The 26,451-nt window shown below is 48.8% G+C and overlaps 2 protein-coding genes across 3 annotated transcripts; one reads left to right on the top strand and one right to left on the bottom strand.

Moving 5' to 3' along the window:
- Positions 1-553: 553 nt before the first annotated feature.
- On the bottom strand, positions 554-17,435 carry EMC8 (ER membrane protein complex subunit 8). The gene is made up of 5 exons (XM_008702784.2): positions 16,979-17,435; positions 9,366-9,442; positions 2,410-2,479; positions 1,589-1,683; positions 554-1,089 (listed from the first exon to the last, which is right to left on the bottom strand). Exons 1-5 carry the CDS (start codon positions 17,207-17,209, stop codon positions 930-932), a joined length of 633 nt encoding a protein of 210 aa, XP_008701006.2. The 5' UTR covers positions 17,210-17,435; the 3' UTR covers positions 554-929.
- LOC103673835 lies at positions 16,906-26,155 on the top strand. 2 transcript variants are annotated; one of them, XM_040633225.1, is made up of 5 exons: positions 16,906-16,982; positions 19,023-19,096; positions 23,919-24,086; positions 24,911-25,042; positions 25,899-26,155. In XM_040633225.1, the coding sequence occupies exons 2-5, from the start codon at positions 19,024-19,026 to the stop codon at positions 26,033-26,035; spliced, it is 510 nt and encodes a 169-aa protein (XP_040489159.1). In that variant the 5' UTR covers positions 16,906-16,982; position 19,023; the 3' UTR covers positions 26,036-26,155. The 2 variants fall into 2 exon arrangements, with proteins under 2 accessions (XP_040489159.1, XP_040489157.1); XM_040633223.1 differs by lacking the exon at positions 16,906-16,982 and adding an exon at positions 17,537-17,669.
- Positions 26,156-26,451: the final 296 nt, after the last annotated feature.

Genomic DNA, 26,451 nt, shown 5'->3' with positions numbered 1-26,451 from the left:
CCACAAAGTCTCCCCATCATCTCCCAGGACTGCGTTAAAAAGCCTGACCCAGTGTTCCAACTATACACATTACACAGTACTCTGTAAAACCTGGGAAGTCTAAGTTTTACTTGGCTTTTGTTGCTTCAAATACAAAAGAAACAATTGTTTTGAGGACACAGATTAGAACCATTTAAGATAATCATGAAGTGAGTTAGGAGTTGGGACTGATTTTTGCTTTTTAAAGATCTTAACGCAGTTCCATTTTCCCTGTTCGGATTCCGTAGGTTTGCGAGCTTTCTGGTTGCTTGAGAAGCATTACACTATTCTCCCATCCAAGTCCCCGTTACGAGTGGCGTCTGTTTTTACCCTTAACGATGGAGGTTTCTCAGGCAACAGTGGCATTATTCCCACTGTGTAGTCGCGGCAGCTACGTGAGCCCGACCGGCGTGGGGCAGCGCTGTTCACAGCCACAGCCTCCCGACACTGAACGGCGGCTCGCAGCGCGCGCCTGCTCCCGGGACTGGACGACAGGAACCCAAACAGGATGAAAACTCACAAACACTCATGCAAGTATAATATCTGGGCTTTTTTCTTTTTTTCTTTTAAAGGTAGTTCACAAACCTTAAAAAGTATTCTCTCCAGATTATAAAAGGTTAAAACTGTTTAATAGGAACAATCTGGGACAAGCAGAAACAGCTTTGACTTGGAGGATTAGAGCAACATAGAACTGGGAAGGACTCCACAGGGACGGTCAGATTGGGACAGTCTGCACCTCTTCTAGAGTAGAAAGATGGCTGATGGACATTCTGCCCTCTGTCAGGGCACATGCCATCTTGGAAAACTGTCAGCTTTCCAGACAGGCTAGCAGAGATCTTATTTACATTTAAAAATAGCTTTCTTCTTCAGTGTAGTGGAAATGCCCAGAGACCAGTCACTAAAAGCCCTCCCTAGCACAGATGCAGAACAGCTTTATTGATCTCTGGGTTTGTCCAGTCATTCCGAATGTCATCCAGGTGGTTATCGAAATCCACAAGTGTTTCGTAGGACCGGCTGTCCAGGAGTGACGCTGAGATCCTCTGGGCCTCTGGCCAGTCTTCACAGTAATCACTATGAGGTGAAATAGGAGAGATCAGCCTCTCAGCGAAAAACAGATGGCTTTCCAACAGAGTAAAGAGAAAACTGGCCACACAAACAGTGGTATAAAGGAAAACAATTGTGAATGCTAGCAAACACGCATGTTTCAAACACACAGAGACGTGCATAAAGAATATGCAGCATGGTTAAGAAATGAAAGAGACCCCCTCCAAATGAAAATCTGAAGAAGCTAGAGGGGGATGGTGGAGGCCTTCCGAGTGATTATAAATGACCAAAGCAAACGCCTGAGAGTGGCGCCCTGGGGCGGGGGGCAGAAGACTCGAGCGTAACACTCAGGCTGTCTCAGGAGCCAGGAAGCATGCATGATTTCTGTATGAGGTTTGTACACTGCCCTGGAGAATATGTCAACTTAAAAACAGAAGGCCGGGGCCAGTGTCCCTGTGGGCGCTGGGTGCCTGGGAACAGCCCCCAGCATACTGCACAGAGGTCATCGCAAGAGCATGGCACTCACTAGTGTGGGTCCCTGCACCGCCATCTGTTTTCATGGTGTTCGTACACGTGGATCGTAGGCACCACACAGTCCATCGTAAACTTAGTGTTGTCTACCTGCGCACAAGACAAAGGATGCACTCGTGAACAGAGCTAACAAAGAGCTGACAACCGGCACGTTTCTGGAAATCCTCAGGTACTTCCTCGTGGCGCAGACAGAAATCCGCCTCATAGTGCGCAGACACTGCAAATCCGACGCGTGCAATCACACCTCAAGTGTGGTCTAAGGTTCCCTGTGTGTTATGCAGAATAAATGCTAAGTACCACAATTTTTCCAAGTGGAACTTCTGAATATTACTTCTTCCCTCCCTGTTAGAATTCTGTCTGAACTGAGCCTGTGTAATAAGGCTTTTGATGTTTGCTACTGTCTACCTGACTTCTTCCTTCCCTGTGGGCTGTTGGCTAATTCAGCGGCTTTCACACTTGAGCGTGCGTCAGAATCAGCCTGAAGCTTATTAAAGCAGCCTGCTGGGCCCTGAGAATCTGCACTTCTGACAAGTTCCCAAGTGGTGCGGATGCTGCTGGCACAGAACCCCACTTTGAGAACCGCTGAGCGGAGCCCCCACTCCCTACCCGCCATGGAGACGTGGCGCGTGCCGTGGCTGCCGTGGCATTCACACTGCGCCTGTGATTCAGCAACTCTGAGTCTGCAGCCGGGAGGAGACCACAGAGGGCAGCACTGGCCTGCTGGAGCGTCTGCAGAAACCACTCATGGGATAAAGCTCCATGTCAGCGAGAGATGCTCGGCAACAGAAAGCACGACGGCACCCAAGAGGGACTCACCATGATGAGAGCCGTATCGCTGAAGCCCTCGGCGATTCTGGAAGCCACTTTCTCGGCGACCTGGTTTGGACTGCAAAAGACGCGGCAGTGAGTTGACTGCAAACCAGCTTCTGCCATCTTGCACGGTCTCCCTACAGAAGGGCTAACAAGCACTGATACAAAGGGGAGCGCCAATAACCTGTGTGCTCCTCATGCTTGTTAGAGCGGCTCTGGGTCACTGCAGTGGGCTCCAAGGACTTGTGCCAAGGACAGGGAATGCCGTGAGGGCAACAGGGAGCACAGTGCAAAGCAGGTCTGTGCGTTCTGTAAGAGGCATCTTCTAAACAGAAAGGCTCCCTGGAACCCCACAGAGAGCACCCCTTGAGGCCGCAGATCCCCACTGCGCGCACCCACCCACCCTCTGAGCTCCAAGCTAGACGCCTCTTGGGCCAGCTGCTCCATCGCACACTTGCAAAGGGACTCTGTCTACCTCTTAGCTGCTGGCAATCGACCCATTTGACTTTTAATTTTGAAAATCCCTAGGCCATTCCAAATCTTCTCCATGCTTGCCAGGCTTCAATCATGGGCTCTGGCCCATCCCAACCTTGATAAATGACGACTTGCAAACCAGAGAGACTCCCACATCATCCCTGTGCTACCCCCCACCCCCAGCTATTTTTTGATCCTATCTCAGGCAGAGGCCTCCTCGCGTCCACAGGCCCCTCACGTACGCCTCCTCCTCGGGGGCCTCCTTTATGTTCTCTCCTCCCAGTGGCCCCTGCTCTGGTGCCAAATTTGAGCCAGTCTCTCCCTTCTTAGGAAAAGCATTACTTAACTGGATCCCCTTAGCCCCTGTCCAACCTCACTCCTTTCAACCATGTTTCTTAAACTTTAATACACCTTAATCTTTAATAAGCTGACAGTCCTGACCCTTGGTGCCACTTTGTCACCACACTGCAATCTGGCGCTCTGCCAAGCACCCCCACCATCCCTGGCCACCCAGCTGGAGCCTCCTGTGTCCAGGCAGCCAGCAGCTTCTCTGATTTGCCACTCTTCTTTGGTCCCTCCCCAGGTGCTGCAGACCCTCTCCCTGCCACCTCCTCGGTTCACCCTGCCATCCGCTGTGTTCAGGCGATCACTCCACGCTTGGGTTTCTAAAATTGCTTCCTAACCGGTCTCAGTTTCTAGGCTCTTTTTATTTCATGTATCCTGAAACCTCTCTTTAGATCAATTTTCCTAAAATGAAATTTCCATCCTGTTCCCTGCTGCTCACCACTGCTTGTGATCTAACAGCCCACTGTTCACGGCCTGGGAGATCCAGGCCCTTCTCCGTGTGGACCTAGCTACCGTTCCTACTCAAAGAAGTCCTTTGCGCGTCTTAAATTTCAGTGGAATGGTCTCCAGACTGTCTCCTTCACACGCTCCTCCCTCTCACTCACACTGTTCCCTGTTTGGGATAGCCTTTCATGTTGGTTTCTGCTTCCTAAATCGCTTCCCATCTTTAATGCCCACAAAACACCATCCTCTATGGGAGGTTTTGCCAAACTGCCTCAGAAGGGATCCACTGGTCCTGTCTCTACGTCCTGTTTATTCCTAAAGGGCTTTAACACCTAATCCTGGGCACGCAGTTGTCTTTTTGTGCATCTTATCTTCCTAGCACAATGAGAGCCTCAGCTTTTTGAAGCAAGGACCAATCCAAGTATATTTTAACAGCCATAAAGATACATTGATAACTGTGGGTTTACTTAAGGAAACACACTATACAATTATGCTGTGATCGAGCTGGAAAAAAAAGGGCAGATTAGTATGTTTTATGAAAATGAACTATTTTATCTAATTATTCTATTTTTATGTTCAAAATTGAGACTCTGTAGTGATGTGCTGATTATAAGTCTGCAGGATTAGGAAAAATGAAACAACAAAGCAGCGTCAAAGAGAAAGGGCCCCAGGGGCTCCTGTCCCCCAGGCCACCATGGAAAGCTCTTTAAGGGACAGCAGAACTGCGCTGTGTTTACCAGGAGCCGGCAGGCGCGCGGTTCCCATGGCTCAGAAGGCGAATGGCAAGGAGCAGGACTGGAGCCATGGAGGCCTGCCTGTTCATCCACGAAATGTGGATGACACACACTGGTGTCCCTAGCTCACTCACACCTTATGTGCAAAGGGAAAAGAAGTCAGTACGTGCATAAAGCATCTGCCATAAAGAAACTTAGAAAACTATCATCCTAACATTTATGATGATCATGGTAGCTGGTGACTTTTATCAGGAAGGGCGCCAAGAAACATTCACTAAATACAAGAACTACCACTTCAGATGCCCAAGAACTCAAATTTAAAAAAAAATTTTTTTTTAAAGATTTTATTTATTTATTTGAGAGAGAGAGAACATGAGCAGGGGCGGGGAGGGACAGAAGGAGAGGGAGAAGCAGACTCCCCACCGAGCAGGGAGCCTGATGTGGGGCTCAATCCCAGGATCCCGGGATCATGACCCGAGCCGAAGGCAGATTTAACCGACTGAGCCACCCAATGCCCCTACATTCTTTTCAAAAAGGTTTAAAAAATTGTAGTTAATAAACCGAAAAAGTATTTGAAAGAACCGCCAATTTTGTTTGCATTTTTTGGTATTATGCACTTCGTCTCATTACCTCGCCCAGCCCTAACTGCATTCCTAATGTAGGACTGTCATATTATGTCAGTAAGGTCACTACTTGGCTTACTAGACTGTGTCTACTCTTTGTTCCTGTGAAGACTCAGTGGTCAAATAAAACTGAAGGCACCTGGACAAAGAGACCACTTTGCCCATCACCTGCCCAAACAGCACAAAGCTAGGCATGTGCTTGAACTGAGGTCTCCATTCTTGATTTAAAAGCTTTTTATTGAGTGTCTAACCTCAGACCACGGCGCTGTGCCTGGTACTGACATTTACCCACGCGAAATGCAAATCACAAAGCAAAACCCCAGCAATTAGGAAGTGCTATAATAAAACCTGACATAATGACCTGAAGTTTAGTAAATAAGCAAAACTGTTACAAGCACCTTACATTTCTTTTTATAACATAAAATATTCACTGATCTTTTTTTAAACTTTTTCCTACGCTGTACTTTTCATCTCTGTGACTCATTTACAAGGGAAGTTTGTACTTCTTAATCCCCTTGACCTATTTCCCCCCTCTCCCCTCACACCTCCCATCTGGCGACCTGTCTGTAGTTAATGGCCTTTTTAATTTAATTAATTATGTCTATTTCAAAGATTTTTACTTTTAAGTAATCTCTACACCCAACGTGGGGCCTGAACTCACAAGCACACGTTCCACCGACGGAGCCAGCCAGGCACCCCAAGAATCGGTTTGTTTTTTAGATTCCACATATAGGTGAAATCATATGGTATTGTCTTTCTCTTGTCTTGACTTACCTCACTTAGCTCAACACCCTGTAGGTCCATCCATATTGTCAAAAACGGCAGCAAGATCTTGTTTCAGGGCTGAGTACTAGTCTATGTACACACACACCCGTCTTCCATGTCCGTTCATGCACGGACGGTCCCGGGGGCTGCTTCCATGTCTTGGCTGTTATAAAGAGTGCTATGACAAGCACAGGGGTGCATATATCTTCTAATTAGTGTTTCCATTCTCATTTTCTTTGGTTAAATATCCATTAGTGGAATTAGTGGATCATATGATATTTCTATTTTTAACTTTTTGGGGAACCTCCATACTGTTTTCCACAGAGGTTGAACCAATTTGTGCTCCTACCAACAGTGCAGAGGATTCCTTTTTCTCCATGTCCTCACCCACACTTGGTATTTCTTGTGTTTTTGATTCTAGCCATTCTGACTGGTGCGTGGGGACATCTCACTGTGGTTTTGATAGGTATTTCTCTGATGATCAGTGGTGCTGAGCTTCCTCTCTCTCGCGTCTCTTGGGCTATCTGTCTGTCTTCTTTGGAAAAAGGTCTATTCAGGTACTCTGTCCATTTTTTATTGTTTGCTTTTTGTGGATGTTGAGTTGTGTAAGTTCTTTATGTATTTTCGATATTGACCCCTTATGGGATATATCACTTGCACACATCTTCTCCCACTCACTAGCCTGCCTTTTTGTTTTGATGATGGTTTCCTTTGGCATGCAAAAGCTTTTTATTTTGGTGTAGTCCCAATAGTTTGTTTGAATGATCCTTTTTTGAAAAAAGTAACCATAGCACTAGTAACAGTACCAGCCCCTACTTTGAAACAAGCACAAAGCTAAACATGGTGTATGTTGCTTCACTTTGTCCTCAAGACCAATTTCTGAGGCATGAGCTTTTACTACCATTTTATAGATAGGACCACTGAGGCCCAAGAGGTAAATCAGTAAGTCACCTACCATTTGAATCCACGTCTACTTGGTTCTAAGGCTCAAGTTGTCAGACACTATTAATCAGCTGATTTTTTAAAAAGATTTTATTTGTCAGAGAGAGAGAGAACACACGCAGGGGGAGCGGCAGGCAGAGGGAGAAGCAGGTTCCCCACTGAGCAAGGAGCCTGATGTGGGGCTCGATCCCAGGACCCCGGGATCATAACCTGAGCTGAAAGCAGACACTTAAACAACTGAGCCACCCAGGTGTCCCAATCAGCTGATATTTCTAAAAGAAGAGCAAATTTTTAGCTAAGTCTGGCTGAGAGAGAAGTGAAGTTTCTCCAGGTAGAGGCAAATAATACTGAAGAAGGAAATTAGCATAATCTCAGCTCCTGAGCTTCCAAGCTGTGTGGCCTTTGTGCAGTGACCATCTCTGGCTAGACTTTCTTCACCTCAGTGTCCTTGTGAGGGTTAGACAGGATGACGCCAGTAAATCCTAACATAGCAATGGCACACACACACTGTGAGGATTGAATCCCCAAGTCCAGCAGAGATTCATCAGAAGGGCCTCAAGGGTGACTGGGCACTCTTGTCCCCCAGCTCATATATAATCCCCCTACAGACAAGGGCCTGTTAGTAGGCAGTTAAACACAGACATTGATGGGGGAATGCAAAACCCCTGAGCAGAGCAGATGAAGGAACCAGGAAAGTCTAGAAGTTCTGAGCAGCATAAAAATTCTCTGGGTAGGAGAATTCTGGGCTGGGCTGGGCTGGAATGAGGTCCAAATAGAGGCAGGAAGACGGAGGCAAATGAGGCACACAGGTGAGAGCCATGCACATACATCTGGGGCAACCGCATGAGGTGGGGATTTGGGGTGCGGTGGGAGGAAAGGGAGGCATCTACACTCGACAAACTGGTGCCGTTACCTCCTGCCTGGTCTCCTCGCCTTTCTGCAAGAGCAGCTGCGGCCAAGAACTGCTCGGTTCAGGGAACCCTCCTTCCAAGGACAGCTCCCCAGCACTTAGAAAGTGGAGTTCAAAAGTCCACCCGGTGTCTACCTCACGCTGCTCCCTCTCCGGACGCTCTTCCCTCCTGCTCTCCACGCGTGCACCTGACAAGACCCTGCCCGCCCCTGGGCATTCAAATGACACATCTCCCTGAGGGCTTCTCTGGTCGTCCTAAAGGAGGAGTTCCTCACTGCTCTTGCAGTCACAGCCTGCGCACCACCCTCAGGGCATGTGGCCCCCAGTCTGGCACTGCAGTCCTGGGCTGGCAACAGCTTTCATGTTCATTCCAGCAACCTGAGGGCAAAGGCCAAGAGTGTTTAGCTTTTGCTCAGCAAAGCCTGGCCCGGGGTCAGTCTTTCATGTAACAAAGCCCAACACCGACAAGGGCCCTGTGAACAGGCTCTGGATCAGAGATGGCGGCGCAGCCATGGAGTCATCTGTGTGCGGGCGGCGGACAGAATCAAATGGACAGGGGGTCCTAGAGGGAGCGAGGCTGGTAAGAGTACTGGGTCCTGCGATCACAGACGCCCTGTGTGTGTTCCTCCAAACAGGGCCTTTAACAGGGGTCGTTTGGAGCCCAGCATTTCGCCAGTTACCCTGCCTCCTTCTGAGTCCTGACGGGTGCATTTGCGCTGTGTCGACAGCAGCACTCAGGCACCAGCTTACTGTGTATTTCCAAACACACTACTGAGTCTAGCCGCTCGTCTATGCTGAGCAAGTACTCAGAACCCCAGGTGGTGTTCTGGTCTGGGGTCCTCCACAGCAGCCCCCAGCTGCCTGGACACTGGAGTCAGATGGCTCTATCTGACAGCGTGAGGAGAGCATGAGAGGGCCGTGCAGACCACCTCCCACCTGCTCCTGACTTCTGGCCGGAGGAAATCACAAGGAGGTCAGGGTGGCCAATCTTCTGGGGCTTTCCCTGTCTGGTCATACACAGCAGGGTGGCTGCTCGACTTCTCCCAAAACCAAAAGGCAGGGCTTCCTCTGAGGTGGACATCTTTGCCGCACTCCTCCCTCCCCGTCCCTTCAGGCCCAGGGATGGTACCGCCTTCTGTCATAGCACTACCCTCTGTGGGTACATACTTCCCAGACCTCAGGAAACAACCCACTGATGAGCCCTCCTCAAATCATCCGAATTCCAGGGTGTGATCGGCTTTTCTGTTGAGACAGAGACTAAGGCAGAACGAAAACAAAGTTCTCAGCTTTGCTCAGTGAGAACCAGAGGCCCACATGAAGGAAGCTGCCAGCATTATATCTTCATCATGGTATCAGACCCTAAGAGCACCAAATCTAAGTTGTTTTATTTGTCCCCAAAGAAAGCACTATTCTTTCCTAATGCTCTGCCCTACACCATTCCTAGCTGGGACAGAAATCAGAGGCCCCTGACCATTGCTTTCATTTTATGAACTCCCTTCAGGCAAAATAAAGAAGATACAAAACACAATCCCGAACTAATTTAAATGATGGAATTTCTGTTGTTTGGAATTATCCACACCACAGTTCCCCACAAACACCATAAACAAGCACAAAGGCGGGGAGAAGTTTTGTTCTCACAGAGCCTACAGAAGGTCAAAAGGCACATCAGAGATGGTGTGTCCCATGATCATGCTTTCAGACCACAGGGTTCTTGCATAGACATACCTGGCATCCTTGACTCGTTCATTAGCTTGATAATAACCAGCAATCACATAGCTATTATCTTTGCACCATGAATCAATCTGAAAGAGAAACAGAAATTGGGAAGAAAAGATGAATGATTTTCCCTTAAATATCACCTCTCAATAAACACAGGAGACACTGCCCCACTACCCCCCAATGCTGGGACAAGACACAGTATAATCCCTGAATCCTCTTCCCCAGGAGAAAGGTCACACCAGCTTACTGTCCACGATCTGTGGGAGGCCACAGAAAACACAGGAGAATGTGGCCTCACCCTCACTGAGGGGCCCCAGTGCCCACACACACTGTACCGGTGCAGCACCGTGGGGAGGTGGGGCCATCTTTATCCACCTGCTCTTAAGATATAAAGAATAGAGGCAGTCAGGGGCTTGAGCAAGCCTTCAGCTCACTGAAGTCAATCCTTCACAGATAAGCAAACTAAAGCTCAGAGCTGCCCTAAGTTTGCGCAGCCAGAGAGCAGAACCAGAATGGGGACCTCGGTCTCTTGAAACTAAGTCTTGTTATATTATATTTAAACTTCTGTATTCCTAGCAACAAACCATGAGAACCATTTCGTGCCAGTGTATGGGCTAAACAGGCACACAGATGTGTACACAGGCGTGCATACACACTCTCTCTCCCACTCAATTCCCTGTCAAAGTTTTTGTCCGTTTTATAATGCCACTCTTCCCGCATAAGATTTAGCTTTCTGCCATTATTAAAAACAACAAAAGGTCATCCTAACTGTTTTGCCATAATGGAATTTTAATAATATACTGCGATAAATTCTATTCTCAGTTTTCAGAAGAGGAAATAAAATTAATCCTGATTTTCTATAGCAAATTAACTAGTTAAAAATACTCTTCTTTTCTTTTTTAAAAAACACAGCTGTATTGCTTTTTTTCTTGAATTCTGGTTTGGGACTCAGCGGTGTTCCCTATGACTAAAAGCAGACTTCCCAGAGGGTTACAGTCCAAGGTTCCCTGGCTTGCACAAGGATTAGAATAATAATTCTGGCCTCCTAAGAGCTCGCGAATTACCATATTGGGTCAAAACCAAGGCTCATTGAACCAATTAGATGTTTTGGTCATCCACCCAAAAGATTAGGGCTATGTCTCCAAAATATTTACAATGGCTCTTTTCACTGTAACTTTGCTACAAATTACTCGGAAATCACTTACATTTTGCTTCTATCACCTCTTAAAGGAATGGGTTCCAGAAACTTTCTGCTGCTGCTTTAAGTGGCAATTTCTTTCCTTTTCCTCTAAACCTGTCTCTTTGTAGCACCAAAGGTCATAGCCTAGCTCTAAAATCTGGCATCTGCCCCACTCCCTGACCTCAAACCCACAGATCAGCCTCCCCTTTAGCACAGCCCTCAGCCTTTGCTTCTACTCAAAGACCAGCGTCTTGAGTGTGTCCTCGCTGACCTCTTGGGCATCCCTCTCCTGGCTCTCTGGTGAGGCTTGTCCTTTTATCCAGAGTCAGAACTAAAGAGAAGTCTGAAATGGGTCAGCATAAGGGTGCCTGGGTAGCTCAGTTGGTTAAGCACGTCTGCCTTCAGTTCAGGTTCTGATCTTAGGGTCCTGGGATTAAACCCCGCATGGCACCTTCTGCTCAGCAAGGAGTCTGCTTCTTCCTCTGTGCTCTCTCTCCCTCTCTCTCAAATAAATAAAAATTTTAAAATAAACAGACAGATATATAGATAGATGAGTCAGTAGGGCTGATTCCTTCTGGAAGCTCTAGGGCAGAATCCGCTCCTTGTCTCGTCCACCATCTAGAGGTCACCCACATTCCTTGGCCAGTGGCCACATCACTCTGACCTCTGCTTCCATTGTCACATCTCCTTTCTCTGACCTCGCCTTTCCTATCTCCTTCTAAGACCCCTTGTAATTACATGGGGCTCATCAGATAATCCAGGTTCATCTTCCCGCCTCAAGATCCTTATCTTAATCTCATCTGCAAAGTACCTTTGCCAAGTAAGGTCAGGTAGTCATGGGTTCCAAGCATTAGGATGCGGATGTTCTGGGGGACCATTTTTGGCTGACTACAGGTACATTTAATATAATAAGGATTATTACTTGCTGCTGTTCTGACCACTCCAAGAGCTGTCTTTAGTGAGCACTCTAAGCTGCTTCCAGATCCTTTCCTGGGCTGGAGGCAACAGTTCAAGACTTGTACCCCAGCAGATGCACATGGTATCACCCTGCATCTATGCTCAGGGAGCACAGAAAGTACCCGATGTGAAGGTGATTCTTGTGACAAACATAAGGGCCTAACCAATTCCAGCAGAAAAATAGTGTCATGACCTTGAACTTCTAGAACTCTCTGAAGAGACTGTCCCAAAACCAAACCAGGTCACAAGAGCTCTGGCTTGGTTTTAAAAGTTTTGAATGATTCAAACAAGGACAACCAAGTTAACTGTAAGGATTTTTTTTTTTTTAAGATTAATTTTAGAGACAGCAAGCGAGTGTGCATGAGCAGTGGGAGGGGCAGAGGGAAAGAATCCCCAAGTAGACTCCCCACTGAGCGTGGAACTGTGGGGCTTGATCCCACAACCCATGAGATCATGACCTGGGCCGAAACCAAGAGCTGGAGCTTAACCAACTGAGCCAGCCAGGCTCCCCTGAAAGGATGCTTGTGATGGGCATGTACAGCAAGTCCACAGCTGTCCAGATAGACACACAACTGAAACATGAAAAACACAAACGGGTGGATGTAGAACTGACTGAGGACTCCCACCAGGCACCAGAGCCCGCAGAGGTCAGGTGAACAAGTTTTCAATAAGATGGAAGCATTTTCTTCGATACTTTCCAAAGTGGAACCGGACCTCATTGGGTGAGAGTGACTGGGAGTGGGGTCCAAGTCGGTAAGCAGACAGCGAGCAGAGTGAGCGGGGGAGGCAAGGATGGAGTGGGCAGGTCTTGAGGGGCTTCAGAATCCTGCAGAAAGCCCAAAGAGCTCATTAATGAAAAGCTTTAGTGGATTTAAGAGGCAGCTTGCTCAGTCAAGTCAATTTGTGCCCAAGTGGGACAGGTCAAGGCAAAAGAATGAGCAGCTGTCCGAGTCTCTGCAAATCCATTTTGCACCTTCCCTGCTCTCCTGCCGCACACCCTGTGAACAATCCAAACAAAGGCCGCAGTTCAGGACCGACATCTGAAACCTGATGCCAAGTTAGTACAACTGACTCTGCATATAAGGTCCAAATTTCACATTTGCTTCGTGGTTTCTTTTGCCTTCCAGAGGGGAAGGAGGACACTTTTACCGTGCATAAGCCCGCCACCCTCTGTCCAGTGCCTTTCTGGCTCATTCCATCTCAGATACACAAGAGAACTACTAAAGGCACCAGGCCGTACTCGTTCATTCCCAGTTCAGCTCTGCACAAAGAAACCAGCTTCTTTCTGCAAACCTGCCAGCATTTGCACGTGTGACACTGTAATTTTCAAAGCACCATTACCAACCTCATGTGACTACGCCATCGCCACAAAGCAGGTAAGAGAGAACTGGTAAGAGCCACTCTGAGGAGGGCGTCACTCCCACACTTGTCACTTAAAAGCTGAGGGTGTCTGTGAGCCTTGCTGTCTGCAGCAACAAGAAGGTCTTGGGAGACTAAGGAGAGGGCTTGCTGGATTCACTGAGAAGAAAAGCTCCCTCCCAAGTGGGATGCTGGTTTTTCTATGGAACAGGAAGGAGCTGGAGCCATGTAAAGAAGAGTTCTGGAGGTAAATGGGATGGGAAGAGGGTGAAATTCAGAGGGAAGAACCGAAAAGAGGACCCAGAGCAGCTGTCTCCCTCTCCCAGGCTAGCACGTGAAAGTTCTGGAGATAACACGGGGCAGAACAAGTAGGGGGCCTAGGAAAGAACTAGAAGGTAGCAGCCCATGCACATGAGCACAGAGAAGTCACACACACGGAGGCAGCAGAAAGAATTCTGGGCCGAAATCAAGGTGATCAGACCAAGTGGCAAATAAGAACGTCATCTTGGTAGAATGTAATCAAAAGCTACTCCACAGAACCAGGTATCAACGAGAGGAAAAGGACAAAAAGGGATTACAGAAACAGCAGATCTATGCTAATTTTCCTGCTAACATTTTATGGGTTTTTGCTATTAGAAATAATTCCGTCACTACCTACGTCAAAGGGTTATAAGGATAAAATACAGGCATAAGTACTTAAAAAAAACAAAAAAACAAAAAGCACCCAGAAATGCAAGGATTTTTATTTTTAAAATGGAAAATTATAATGAAAAGCTTTTCAAAGGAATCTGATGCTGCCCTTTGATGGACTGCATATCAAGTCACTCTTTCCCCCTTACTAAAAATAACTATAATATGAAATTCCTCGAATAGAAAAAAGCCATGAAAATAAAGCCTCATTTATACAGTTTCATGGATTTAGAAGCCTTAGTAAAATCACATCTACCATAGCTGATATACTGATAAACTACGGCTCCAATATGCTGAGCTTTTTCATTGCCTTCACGTTATAACGTTGCTAAGTCAAAAGCTGAATGGGACAAACATAAATACCTTAATTGTAATAAAAATTTTTCAGATGGGGGCACCTGGGTGGCCCAGTCGGTTAAGTGTCCAACCCTTCATCTCACTCAGCTCAGGTCTTGATCTCAGGGTTGTGAGCTCAAGCCCTGAGTTGGGCTCCATGCTGGGTGTGGAGCGCACTTAAAAAAAAAAAAAAGTTGCAGAGACTGTAGTTTGGACTTAACTTTGCAGGACCGGTGCCTCTAACACTGATGGGCAAGTCTCAGGAAGTGCTGCAAGCTAAGAATAAGGGCTGAAGGAGTGACATGGGGGAGCAAGACCAAAACAGGGCCTCATGTAGTGCCCCTCTCCCTTAACAGGATGATGGCAGTGGGCCATTTTAAGAGTCAAGGTCTCCTCTGGGCATCTTCCCTCCTTAGGAAGTGGTTTGGGAGGCAGCTCTGCTCCTCAGGGAAAATTCATGTAAAGGTAACTCTAATACAGTTGTTTATAGTTCATATTTTTAATTCCCTCAAGTATTGCATTTATACCTTATAATAGTAACATAACGCTTTAACTCTATAAAGGTACTTAAGAATGAGAAGTGGTAGTAGTAATTTGACAATTCCAACTAAGGTTCAAGTTTGTCTTTAAGATGCTTAGATATTTCTGGAAAGATTTCAAATGGATTTAATGCAACACACCTCTCCCCTCTGGCTACTCCCCGGCTAGCTTGCCCGACTCTTCTTCCAACCACCCCGCAGAAACACAGTTCCTCAGGCTTCTGTCCATAGCTCCCTCCGCATTCCACATGCTGCCCTGCCAATATGGCCTGCTCTCCAGCTTCAACAGTCATTTAAGAAGCTACCGATTCTCAATCTGTGACTCCGGCCCATCCATCTTTTAAACTCCAGACCCATTTTTCAACGTTCAACACCACATCATCATTTCCCCCTCAATAAATGGTACCACTGTCGTCCAATGCATAAATCAGACACTGAGGTGTCTCCCTTGTTTCCTTCTATGTCCACATATGATTAGTCACCAAGTCCTGGGGATTCTTACTCCTGATTCCCTCTGACCTGTCTCCTCTGCATCCACACTGCACTCAGTGTAGGCCACCTCTCTGCCTCTGGTCTTGTATGCACTCTGTCTCCTTGCTGCAGGCTGGAGTGATCACTCTGGGATACAAATCCAGCTGTGCACCTCTCCTCCAGTGGCTTCCCTTTGTCCTCATGATGCTGCCCCAACTTCTTTGTGTGATCTGCAAGTTGCTGTATGATCAATCTGTCCACTGCTCACCTCTCTCTGCCCCTGGTCCCTTTACACTCTAGCCGCCCTCCCCTTTTCTCCTGGTCTTTGCAAACATTGGTCCCTTTGCCTTGAATGCTCTCCCTTCACCTCTCCCTACCCACCCCTCTACCCCCCATTACTATGGCTGGCCCTCTGTGTCACTCCTTGCATGTCCATTTCTCCAGGCAGCCTGTCTCTCCCCACTCTGGAAGCCTGGGTTAGCTATGTACCTCTCACCACTTTCTGCTTGAGCCCACATATAGCACTTATTCTTTGGTATTGTACTTTCTGCTTCCTGTAAGTTCAAGTGCTAAGCAGGAGTTGTGATTCACAGCCATAGCCCTCCCCCAGCACAGGCCTGGCCCACTGTTGGAAAACTGAATAATCCTGCATTAATGCTCCTGGTAAATCTAGTTCCCTGCAAGCTGATTACACTTCACATATCCAATCACCCTGCAATTCTCCTGAGAACAAAGTAATTAAGGCAGTTGGATGAAAAAATTTGCATTAAAACATACACATGCACACCCTAGTGATGATTTGGTACTGACAGCACATTTCTTCAAGAGCAAAAATGACCGATTTTCTAAATATCTACGTCTCACTCATGTCCTCTCCAGAGATGATAAAGATGAAATTCATACAATGGCTGGCTTAGTTTAACAGGCACTCAAAGATGTGCCCAGTAACCTTAGGGCAGGACCGTTTGCCCCTGGGTACTTCCTGCTTACATGGGTGTCATAATTAGGTGAATTATGAAACTGGTTCATTTCACTTTGTGTGAAGTACAGACAAAGGATCTCTACCTACACCTCACACTTATTACTTTTTCTATGAACTTTTTTTTAGGATAATAGCTTATATTTAAGTGAAAAGTGAACAGTATCTCAACTCAGGTACTGAGGCAGCTCTGAAGTTACAGTTTATGTTCCCCTGATTTTAACAACTCGGTGGAACTTACAAGTGGCCTTTTTTCCTTCCACCGATCACCAATACCCAGAAGCCACTGTCCAGAACTCAGTTACCAGCCAGCTGATCTGTATGCTAAAACTCTCCCCTACGCACTGCAATAAAGCAGTGTTCCAGTAGACACCTCAGAGCGGTGGCTGAAAGGTCTTTCTAATGTCACAGGGAGTTTTTAGCGTTTGAAACCCTGGATGCATTCTAGGTGGCGCCTGGCTGGCTCAGTCGGTGGAGCGCGCGACTCTTGATCTCGAGGTGCTGAGTTCGAGCCCCACGCTGGGCACAGTGCTTACTTAAAATAAGTAAGTAAACTTAACCCCAAGCTGCAATGCAGCTAAATCATTAGCGGGGACGGGAACATTCTCCTTACGCAGCGCTCACGCACACTCAAGGGGACCAGCGCCCGCCACGTCAACGCTACCTTCCTAAACGTGTCTTGACTCTGGGGGTGCGGAGTACTAAGGTCCCTAGAACCACAGCGTCTACACCCGCGGCAGACCAGATAGGTGCTCGGTGACGGTGCGCGGGAACAAAGCTCCAGCGTCTAAGTCCCCACACATCCAAATCCCCGACAGAAACGCTGCGGAGCCACGGCCCCCCTTAGCGGCGGCTTATTTCTAAAAACGCTACGCGTTTAAGGAAGTGAACGTGACTCATTACCTAACGCGCCCCTAAGAGCACCCGCCACGGCCTGTGCTCCATCAGATGCCCCGTGCGGAGCATTCCCCCCGCGCCCGCGGGGCACGCGGTCCCTCTCGTCACGGCGACCGCAGCGGGGGGGGCGCGTCCAGCTAGGACGGACCGGAAGCCAATGTCCTCACCCGCAGACTCCGAGAGGAGGGGAGGCCACCCTTCCCGCACTTACCAGGGTAAGGGCCACCTCCAGCATGGGGGCGAGGGCCAGGGTGCCGTGGAAGAGGGGGATACAGTCCACGAAGAGGGTGTGGTGGGCGCCCGGGCCTCCCAGGGGCAGGTGCTCCTTGCGCGGCTTCTGCTTCTCGGCCACCAGCAGTCCGTTGACGGCGCAGTGGGGGTACTTGGCGCCGTGCAGCACCATTTTGCAGTAAGCCTGGGTGGTCAGCTTCACCCCGGGCATGCTGAGCCCGGCAGGGCCCCGGAGGCCCCGGCACCGGCTGAGGCCTGGATCTCAGCCCGGCCGTGCGGCGCCTCAGCGGAGAAGCGGGAGGAGGCGGCGGCTGTCTGGCCCGGCCCCGAGGCCCGCGGCGGCCCACAAAGGCCCGGCCCGACTGCGGGCTCCTCACACAACGACTCCCACCCGGGAAAAGCCGACGCGCCCGCCTCAATCTCCCCTCGCACTTCTGGCCGGGCGCCGCCGTAAAGCGGTGTCTCGGCGCCGCCGTAAAGCGCTCCGGCCCGGCTTTTTACGACGCTCGCGGCCCTTCCCTGCATCCGCTCGGGTGACCTCCGGCGCGGCCGGGTCCTCCTCGATCCCGTGGTGCTCCGCGCGCGGTCTCGCTCTCTTCCGGTCGCCGGCAGCCGGGGCATAGAGGGCGGTCGCGGCGGTCGCGGCAGGCAGCGGCGGGTGGCAGCGGCAGGTGAGCGGGCGGCGGGCTGCAGGTGGCCCCAGTTGCGGGGTTGCGTAGGGCCAGGGGCCCGGAGCCAGCGGGCGAGTGTGCGCGCGGCTCGGCGCCCTGGCGCCAGGAGGGAGCGGTGGTTGCGCCTCGAAGTCCGGTGACATTGAGGCCGGCTGGCGGGGGCTCGGGGCTCGGGGGCCGCCGGGTCGCGGCCTATGTGTCGCCACGTAGCATACAGCCCGGCTGCATCTGCGCCACCCCGGCCGCGGGCTGGGTTCGGGCTCTGACCTTGGAGCGCCCGCTGGCCGAGGGCGGGGCCCGGGGTCCGCGCCGCAGCCTAGGCCCGCAGCCCTCCAGCGACGGCTTGCGCGACCGGCCCGGGCTTAACGGGGCTGCGGGAGAGGCGCTCCGCCTCCCGGCCCCGAACCCGCCCAGCGTCCGCCCACGCGCGGGCCAGGCCCAGGGAGAGAAGACGCGGGGTTCGAGCGAGTTCAGCCCTGACGTTATGCTTCTATTTTGTTCTGCCTCAAAGGGGGTATTTTCCGAATGCGTTCGGAGTCCCTTTCGTCGTCAACAGTCCCCTGAAAGGGTCAGTTTTAAAGTAAGGGGGAGCTACGGGAAAAGGGCCCGAAGCTGGAACGACCCAGGTGAGAGGTGGGTCATCCAGGTCATGCGTTGTCCGCAGGGACTGGAAGTGGACCAGGCCGTATTTGCAGCCTTTCTGGCTGATGTCCCTTCCTATCCTACGCGCATACTAGGTTTTTTTTTTTTTTAAAGATTTTATTTATTTGACAGAGATAGAGACAGCCAGCGAGAGAGGGAACACAAGCAGGGGGAGTGGGAGAAGAATAAGCAGGCTCACAGCAGAGGAGCCTGATGTGGGGCTCTATCCCACAACACCGGGATCACGCCCTGAGCCGAAGGCAGACGCTTAACCGCTGTGCCACTCAGGCGCCCCTGCATACTAGGTTTTTAATCAAATACTCAATTGCGTGGGGTGCATGCCGGTCGCTTTGAGCTGTTTATTCTTTTTCTCCAAACAGTAGAGCCCATCATGGCAGCCCAGCACTGTAGGGTTTCTAGCTTTTTCAGTCTTATTAGAAGTACTTCTTGTTTTTTTAAGAAAACCAGTTTTCTACTAATTTCCTGTAGTGTGTATATGTTATGGTATTTAGTTTATAATGAAGGTCTGCAAAAACATGTCGACTGCTAAGAAAAGCCTCATTTAAGATTATTTTGTGGATTCAGAGTCAGTAAGGAAAAATGGATCATTTCTCCCCGGGGGGGGGGGGGCATAAAAAAGGAACATGCACTGGAATTCCTGATAGGTGTCTGCCCTCATTCATGGAGAAGGTGTACGTTTTTATCTTTCAGAATGTTGGCTACCAGAGTGTTTAGCCTAATTGGCAAGCGAGCAATTTCCACCTCAGTGTGTCTACGAGCACATGGTAAGTGTAACTTTTCTTTTAAATGGGCTGAGCTAATTTCATTTTGCTCCCACTGCGTGTAAGCCCTTGTGCTGGGGTTTCAAACACAGACAGCCTAAGGTGGGCTGAGATCCTGATTCCGCCGTTGTGGGACTTCAGGGGGAGGTAAAAATATTTTAATAGGGTATACTTCTGGATTACAGAATGTTTATGAATTGTATTGAATACTAGTCTGGATCTTTGTTTATGTTGCTATTCTTTCCCCCCTTTACCTTCCCTTCCCCTTTTTTTCAGGTTCAAGTTCCACCCCTTTCAAGAGATCTCCACCATACTTGACTTTAATAATCTCTTCTCCCCCCACCCCAAAAAAAAACACCTAACCAGTTTTCTTCAGTACCGTTTACATTATTGGGGCAATGGAAGGGAAGGAGTTGGACTTCCTAGCCTGACCAGAATTCAGTCTCATTTTTGTCTTGGACGAGCTACTTACGTGCAGGAATCTGTTTTCTCACCTGAAATATTTGTAAAGAGCTTAGTTCAGTGTCTGGTTTTGCATTCATCGAGCATCTTTGTACCAGACATTGGTAGGCACTGAGAATAAAAAGAGTATGAAATGGAATCTTTCCACAGGACGTTTGCTATCGGGAGAGGGACAGATACATGAAAGCAGTGTTTGAGTGAGTGACAGCCCCTGAGGAGAAACATTTAGCCTGGACCGGGGTTTAGGAATGGTTTCTGGAGGAGAGACTTCACTGTGCCAAAGGATTAGTAGGTTTAACCTTATCAGGTTTTTTTTACTTTTTAAAGATTTTATCTATCTATCTATCTATCTATCTATCTATCTATTTATCTATCTATCTAAGAGAGAGCATGTGCACAAGTGGGGAAGGGGCAGAGGCAGAGGGAGAAGCAGACTTCCCACCGAGCAAGGAGCCTGATGTGGGTCTTGATCCCAGGACACCAGGATCATGACCTGAGCCAAAAGCAGATGCTTAACTGACTGAGCCACCCAGCGCCCCAGACCTCATAGGTTTAACTTCATATTCAGACGGCTGTGGCATTCCATACAGAGGGAAAGCAAGCAAAAGGACAAAATGCAAATTTGAATGGCAGGTTGTGTTAGTGAGGGGTCAAGTGCAAGGCTTGAGCAGTGATAATGAACTTGGAGAGCAAGGTTTATGTATCTTGGGGCTCAATAATCAGTAACTGCTTTATGTGTGAATTTTTCCTTGAAATTGTGTCCTTGAATTGCTAATACTGTTGTGCTACATTTTGCTCTATTCCTTAAATTGCCCAGGATAACACTGTGGACACACATAATTTTATTTATTTTATTTCTTAAGATTTTATTTTATTTTGAGAGTGAGTTAGCAAGAGAGAGAGCGAGAAGCAGGCTCCCTGCTGATCAGAGAGCCCAACACAGGGCTCAGTCCCAGGACCCTGGGATCATGACCTGAGCCGAAGGCAGACGCTTAACTGGCTGAGCCATCCAGGTGCCTGACACAGATCATTTTAGTAAGAGTATCGTTGAAATATTTGTCATTTAAATGAGTAAGTAATAAAAGTTTGTTGTGTAACTATTACATATGGAAAGAAATACTTCTTCATTAAAAGCCTAGGAAGTCATTTATGACAGATTATATTTTGTTTCTATTTTGGCTTCGCTTACATGTTTTCTTAGCTTTTTTCTTTGTTTAATTTAGTTTGAGGTGCAATTTATGGAAAGTAAAATGTATTCTTTCTAGGTGTAATGTTCTGTGTATTTTGATAAGCTCACCCGGTTGTGAAACAGTGGCTCCAGTCAGGAGCTACAACATCTCCCCCCGCCCCCCCAAAGTTCCTTCGTGTCCCTTTGGTCATTCTGGTTTTTTATAAGAAGCCAGCTTCTTTCTCCTTATGGCGGCATTGGCTGTAGCTTATTCTTAGGTCTGGTTGGGCAGAGGAAATGAAATAGTTCCTTTCTGGTATTCTTCGGTGGCTTCTCGAGCCTAGTAAGATCTGGAACTAGCCTTCCGGATGTCATCACACCGTACCTAAGCAAACAGCATACCCAAACCAGCCCTCCCGGGTTGCTCAGCGTCCCAGCCCCCAGTGTTATGGTTCCTCTCAGGCAGCAGGCTGCTGCTTCTGCCTCAGCTCCAGAGCTGTGGGTGGGAGCTTTTTTCTCCTCGTCAGCTTCAGTGCAAACGTTATTTTAGAATATCCTTTCCTCGCCACCCGTTGCGAAGATGCTGCTTGTCCTACATCACCCTGCTTTGTCTTGGCTTCGAGCAGTGACGTACTACGGTTTGTCCGTATCGTCTGCCTTTGCTTCTAGAGTGCAAGCTCTGTGAGGCTGACCACCTGCCTCTCCTTCGTTGCCATGTCTTCACGCAGTGGGCAGATGGCGAGCACTGCAGTCTGTTGAGCAAGTCTTACTCTTTCGTTTTTAACTTTTAGTCATGCAGGCAGGTCGTACCTGAATACACAAACTGGTTCCACATAAAGTAGTGACGCCGGAGCATTGCTGGCGGCCACCACGGTGTTGGATTGAGGGGGCAGCTCCCGTTCCCTGGACTGCCTCAGCAGAGGCTCTGAGAAACCCAGCGGAGGACAGAGATGACAGGGTGCTCACAGGGATGCAAAAGTCTCTTCTCTGTCTCTCTCTCTAAAAGCAATGCTTGGTATGCTAGCCTTGTGGGGTATAGAGGACCAGGTCCGAAGTGCTGAAGAACCCCTGGCAGCCCTGGGACCCCAGCTCGGCCATTCTCGTTCTAGAAAATGAAATTTTATGCTGACGGTGCTCCAAGGTTATGAGCATTTGCATTTTTATTACTTGTTTTATTGAGATAATTCACTCAGCCCATTGAAAGTGTGCACGTCAGTGGTTTTCTGTTTAGTCCCCAAGTCCCCAGGTTGTGTCCTAACCACTAGAGTCAGGTTTAGAATGTTCTCATTACCCTTTTACCTCTGTTTTTAGTAACTAACATGTGAGTTGAGTGCTAGTGTACAGCTACTCTTTTTAGTCCACTCGTGTTAATAGAACTTCAGAATTTTAAAATGGGAAAATAATTCTAGTCATTTCCACCTTAAATTGTTTGGGGATAAGCTCGAGTATTTTAGGTATGATAGTCATTTGCCTGGCAAAGATAAGCATCTAGAGAAATTCTACTTTGCTTGACGTGAAATGATATATTTCACTACTGTTAACATGACTTGGGAGAATTTAATCATTGGTGCTAAGCTAGTGAAAGTGAAGTGTTTTTGTAGGACTTTGTATTTCCAGACCAGTTTGGATCACAAAATTTTCTTGCAGATGTAGAATAGAATTGAAAAAGCATTTCTTGCAAATGTTAAAATTTTCTTGCAGGTATAGGATAGAATTGAAAAAGCAGCTTTCAGCAGCTTTATTTAGGAAAACCCCTAAATAAAAGTAAAGCTATTCCTTTCTTTTCTGCTCTCTGAACCATTTTCCTCTTTCCTTGACTAATCCCCAAATACATGCTTGTTTTAAGGCACTGAAATTTCTTTTTTTTTTTTTTAATAATGATTTTTTTTATTATATTATGTTAGTCACCATACAGTACATCCCCGGTTTCCGATGTAAGGCTCGATGATTCATTAGTTGTGTATAACACCCAGTGCACCATGCAATACGTGCCCTCCTTACTACCCATCACCGGTCTATCCCATTCCCCCACCCCCCTCCCCTCTGAGGCCCTCAGTTTGTTTCCCAGAGTCCATAGTCTCTCATGGTTCATTCCCCCTTCTGATTACCCCCCCTTTCTTTATCCCTTTCTTCCCCTACCGATCATCCTAGTTCTTATGTTCCATAGATGAGAGAAATCATACGATAGTTGTCTTTCTCTGCTTGACTTATTTCACTTAGCATTATCTCCTCCAGTGTAAGGCACTGAAATTTCTATCTCTGTGATCAGAAATCCCCATTTTTGTCCTCTCTCCACTGACAACAACTGGGGTTTACTCTGCCAGGAGTTTGTGTTCAGTTGCATGTATGTGTGAGGACACACACGGTTTACAGTCTTAGGAAAAGAGCAAGCCCTGTGTTCTGTGATCGCCGGGTACACGACTTTCCATGTTGAGCACAGGAATCTGCTTTACTCCCCTGCCCGTTGGGTCTTGTTTCCTGCTGCATATGCGCCCACCTCCGTTTCCCTTCCTCTGCTGCGCCTTTTTCCCCCGAGCCCTTGCTCCATAATTTCTGCTTCACATGTCTGTCTGCATCGTGTCCCGCTTCTATCGTGTGAGCACCAGTGATCTTTGTTCACTGATCTCAGCTGTCTGCAGCCGCGGTCAGCATGTAGTAGGCGCTCAGTAAACGTGGACGTGTGAATGAGTGGCTCCATGATACGGCCGTGGAGGCCGTTGCTTTCAGCCTCTAGTGGACACAGGTCATGTGTTTTTGTTGTAATGAACAGTGCCGTATGTCTGTTTCTGACCTTTGAACACTTGTTTCTTTTATGAGTTTTCTGTTGTTTTTGCTTTTCCTCCTTAGTGTGAGTCTCTTGCAGAAGAGCCTTCATCGAGTCTAGTAGGGCGTCCTGGGAGGCCTTGTGTGCCCTCCGAGTGGCACCGCTAGCCGCGGGCAGTGCCGCCTCCGGGCAGCCGCCCCGGCACGTGCGTGTTGGCCGTGATGAAGTGCTGCTGCTGCCCCTCGTTCTGCCGTCTGGCCACGCAGGACAGCCTGCTCGCTCATCCTTCCGACAGTCCCTGAGCTGCTTGAAACGTGGCTGCAGCTCGCCGGGATAACTGAGGTCTTCAGGGTGTACTTGCCTGTACTCGTTTTGCTTTGTAACTCTGACCCTATGTGAATATTCACATATTTGTCCACCGTGTTTTGTAGGAAGCGTTGTGAAGAGCGAAGACTACGCTCTCCCGAGTTACGTCGACCGGCGCGACTATCCCCTGCCCGACGTGGCCCACGTCAGGGACCTCTCTGCCAGCCAGAAGGCCTTGAAGGAGAAGGAGAAGGCTCCCTGGAGCAGCCTCTCCATTGATGAAAAAGTTGAATGTGGGTATTGAAGCAGGAGTGTGGGCAAACCGTGGAGAGATATTTTTTTTTTTTTTTTTAAGATTTTATTTATTTGAGAGAGAGAGATAGCCAGCGAGAGAGGGAACACAGCAAGGGGAGTGGGAGAGGAAGAAGCAGGCTCCTAGCGGACGAGCCTGATGTGGGGCTCGATCCCAGAATGCCGGGATCACGCCCTGAGCCAAAGGCAGACGCTTAACCGCTGTGCCACCCAGGCGCCCCCGTGGAGAGAGAATTTTGACCAATTTCTGGGCTGTGAGCTGGAGGGTGCTGCCCGGAGACCAGCGTGCTCGGGAAGCCCGGTGTGCTGTGTCCTGCGGGGTTGTTCCAGGGCCCTGGCTCTGTGGGCTGGCTGCACCTCTGCCCTGGCCCCTCTGTCTGTGCTCAGGGGGCTCTGGTCCCCAGGGGGAGCATAGACATGGATGCAGAGTGGCCAGGCAGGGGTCAGTAGGGTGTGGAGCGTGTGGGTGCAGCTTCTTGGCACCTTTGCCGAGTAGGACTGGATTTGCTGTAACTTCTTGATGGAACACAGCACAGCAAGATGCTGTCCCTTGGGAAAGGGGAGTGAAAGTTATGGGATTGTGCGGATACTATGCTGTAATCTAAAGAAGAAAGAATTCACTGTGGGTTTTTTTGCCCAAAGCAGACTCATTGCGTTTTCTTCCCTTCATCATGCCTTGTACGCATGTGTGAGCACGTGCATGCGTGCTTTGTCCCTTGGCTATGTTGTTGGAGAAATAGCAGAGCCCTGCAGAGGAGGGGCGCAGCCGCCCTCACTCCGACAAATGCCTGTGCTCTCTCCCCAGTGTACCGCATGAAGTTCAACGAGAGCTTTGCTGAAATGAACAGGAGCACGAATGAGTGGAAGACAGTTGTGGGCACCGCCATGTTCTTCATCGGCTTCACTGCTCTCATTCTGATTTGGGAGAAGCACTATGGTGAGTCAGGAGGGGATGTAGGCCTGGTGTCTTGGGTCGCAACCACTAAGACCTGGATTGGGTCTAGCGCCCATGAGTGGATTGTGGGTGCCTGCGCACAAGGCAGGCACTTCCGTCCTGGGATCTATCCCAAGATTGTTCACTAGGTTTGGGAAACCAGCTCATATTAACGGAAGCGTGAGTGACCCTGACTTACGGCAGGTTGTGCTCGGTAGTGAACGGCCTCCCCGCTTTGTATGGCTCTCTATTGACTCACCAGACAGTTATCAAAAGGTGGCGTAGTGAAGGTTTGAGCAAGGAGAAGGGCACGGATTCTCATCGATGGGCTATTTCAGTTGTCTGGGGGCTGCATCTCAAGAAGCAGAATCCTGGGTCTTCAGACCTCACAGTTTCTGCTTAGACAGTGTCGGGTCGCACATTCTTTGCTGCCTCTCTCGGTTCTTTGTGTGCAGACAGAATGGGTTTTTCCCGTTCCAGTGATAATCCTGTACTTGTGGTCTGCGTGGACATGGCTCATTCATGCTTATGTATTTGATCTCACTCGTCTAGTCGCTTTTGGCTGTTGGTGCCCTGCGCTAGCCTGTAGGCCCCGTTGTCTGCATCCTACGGAGAATGCTTTCTGCTCTCAGCTTGTATTTTATTGCTAACTCTTATCAACATAGGAATAGTATGGAGAGTTGTCGGTGCCCAGAATTCAAAGCCTGTATGTGTGTTCGGGTATTGGTGCTGAGTGGCAGATGGCTTCACTAGCCTGGCGGCCGGTGTGTGGTGTTGGGGAAGACCTGACCTGAATGGCCCGTGGGCTTAGAAAGGACCCGTCAGGACGGTTGTCTCATGAGATTGTTTTGGGCTTTAGTGTACGGCCCCGTCCCGCACACCTTGGAAGAGGAGTGGGTGGCCAAGCAGACCAAGAGGATGCTCGACATGAAGGTCAGCCCGATCCAGGGCTTCTCGGCCAAGTGGGACTACGACAAGAACGAGTGGAAGAAGTAGAGGGCCACCGCTCTCCCACCTGAGCCCCACCTTGTTCAGCCGCCTCCATGCAGCTCAGCATCCTCGCTGGAAACCGTTCTGCGGCAACACCAGTGCTAATAAACGAGCAGTCTACGTGAACTCCTTTGTGGTCGGTTCTTTGACAACTAAATGAAAGTACCTGTTGTTTGAAACAGCTCCCAAGTGTCGGACGTGAATATATTTTGGGTATAAATGAAATGGCAAGAATAAATTGTTTAAGGGGATAGCATATAAAAGCTAAAAATGTAGGGTCCTGTGATGTGAGATGTTTGGTTTTTGATGAGATTTTTAGGAATGTAAAATCCATTACGGAAGCTGGAACAACAAATGTCCCCATGGCTAGTTTTCTTCTGGGGACCCCCCCCCCCTTTTGAACGGGTCAGTGTTGTTTAGAG

The sequence above is a fragment of the Ursus maritimus genome, unplaced genomic scaffold (assembly GCF_017311325.1).
Source record: "Ursus maritimus isolate PB19 unplaced genomic scaffold, ASM1731132v1 scaffold_19, whole genome shotgun sequence".
NCBI lineage: Eukaryota > Metazoa > Chordata > Mammalia > Carnivora > Ursidae > Ursus > Ursus maritimus.
The sequence above is the reverse complement of the archived record's forward strand: the minus strand, read 5'-3'. Positions and strand labels throughout refer to the sequence as shown.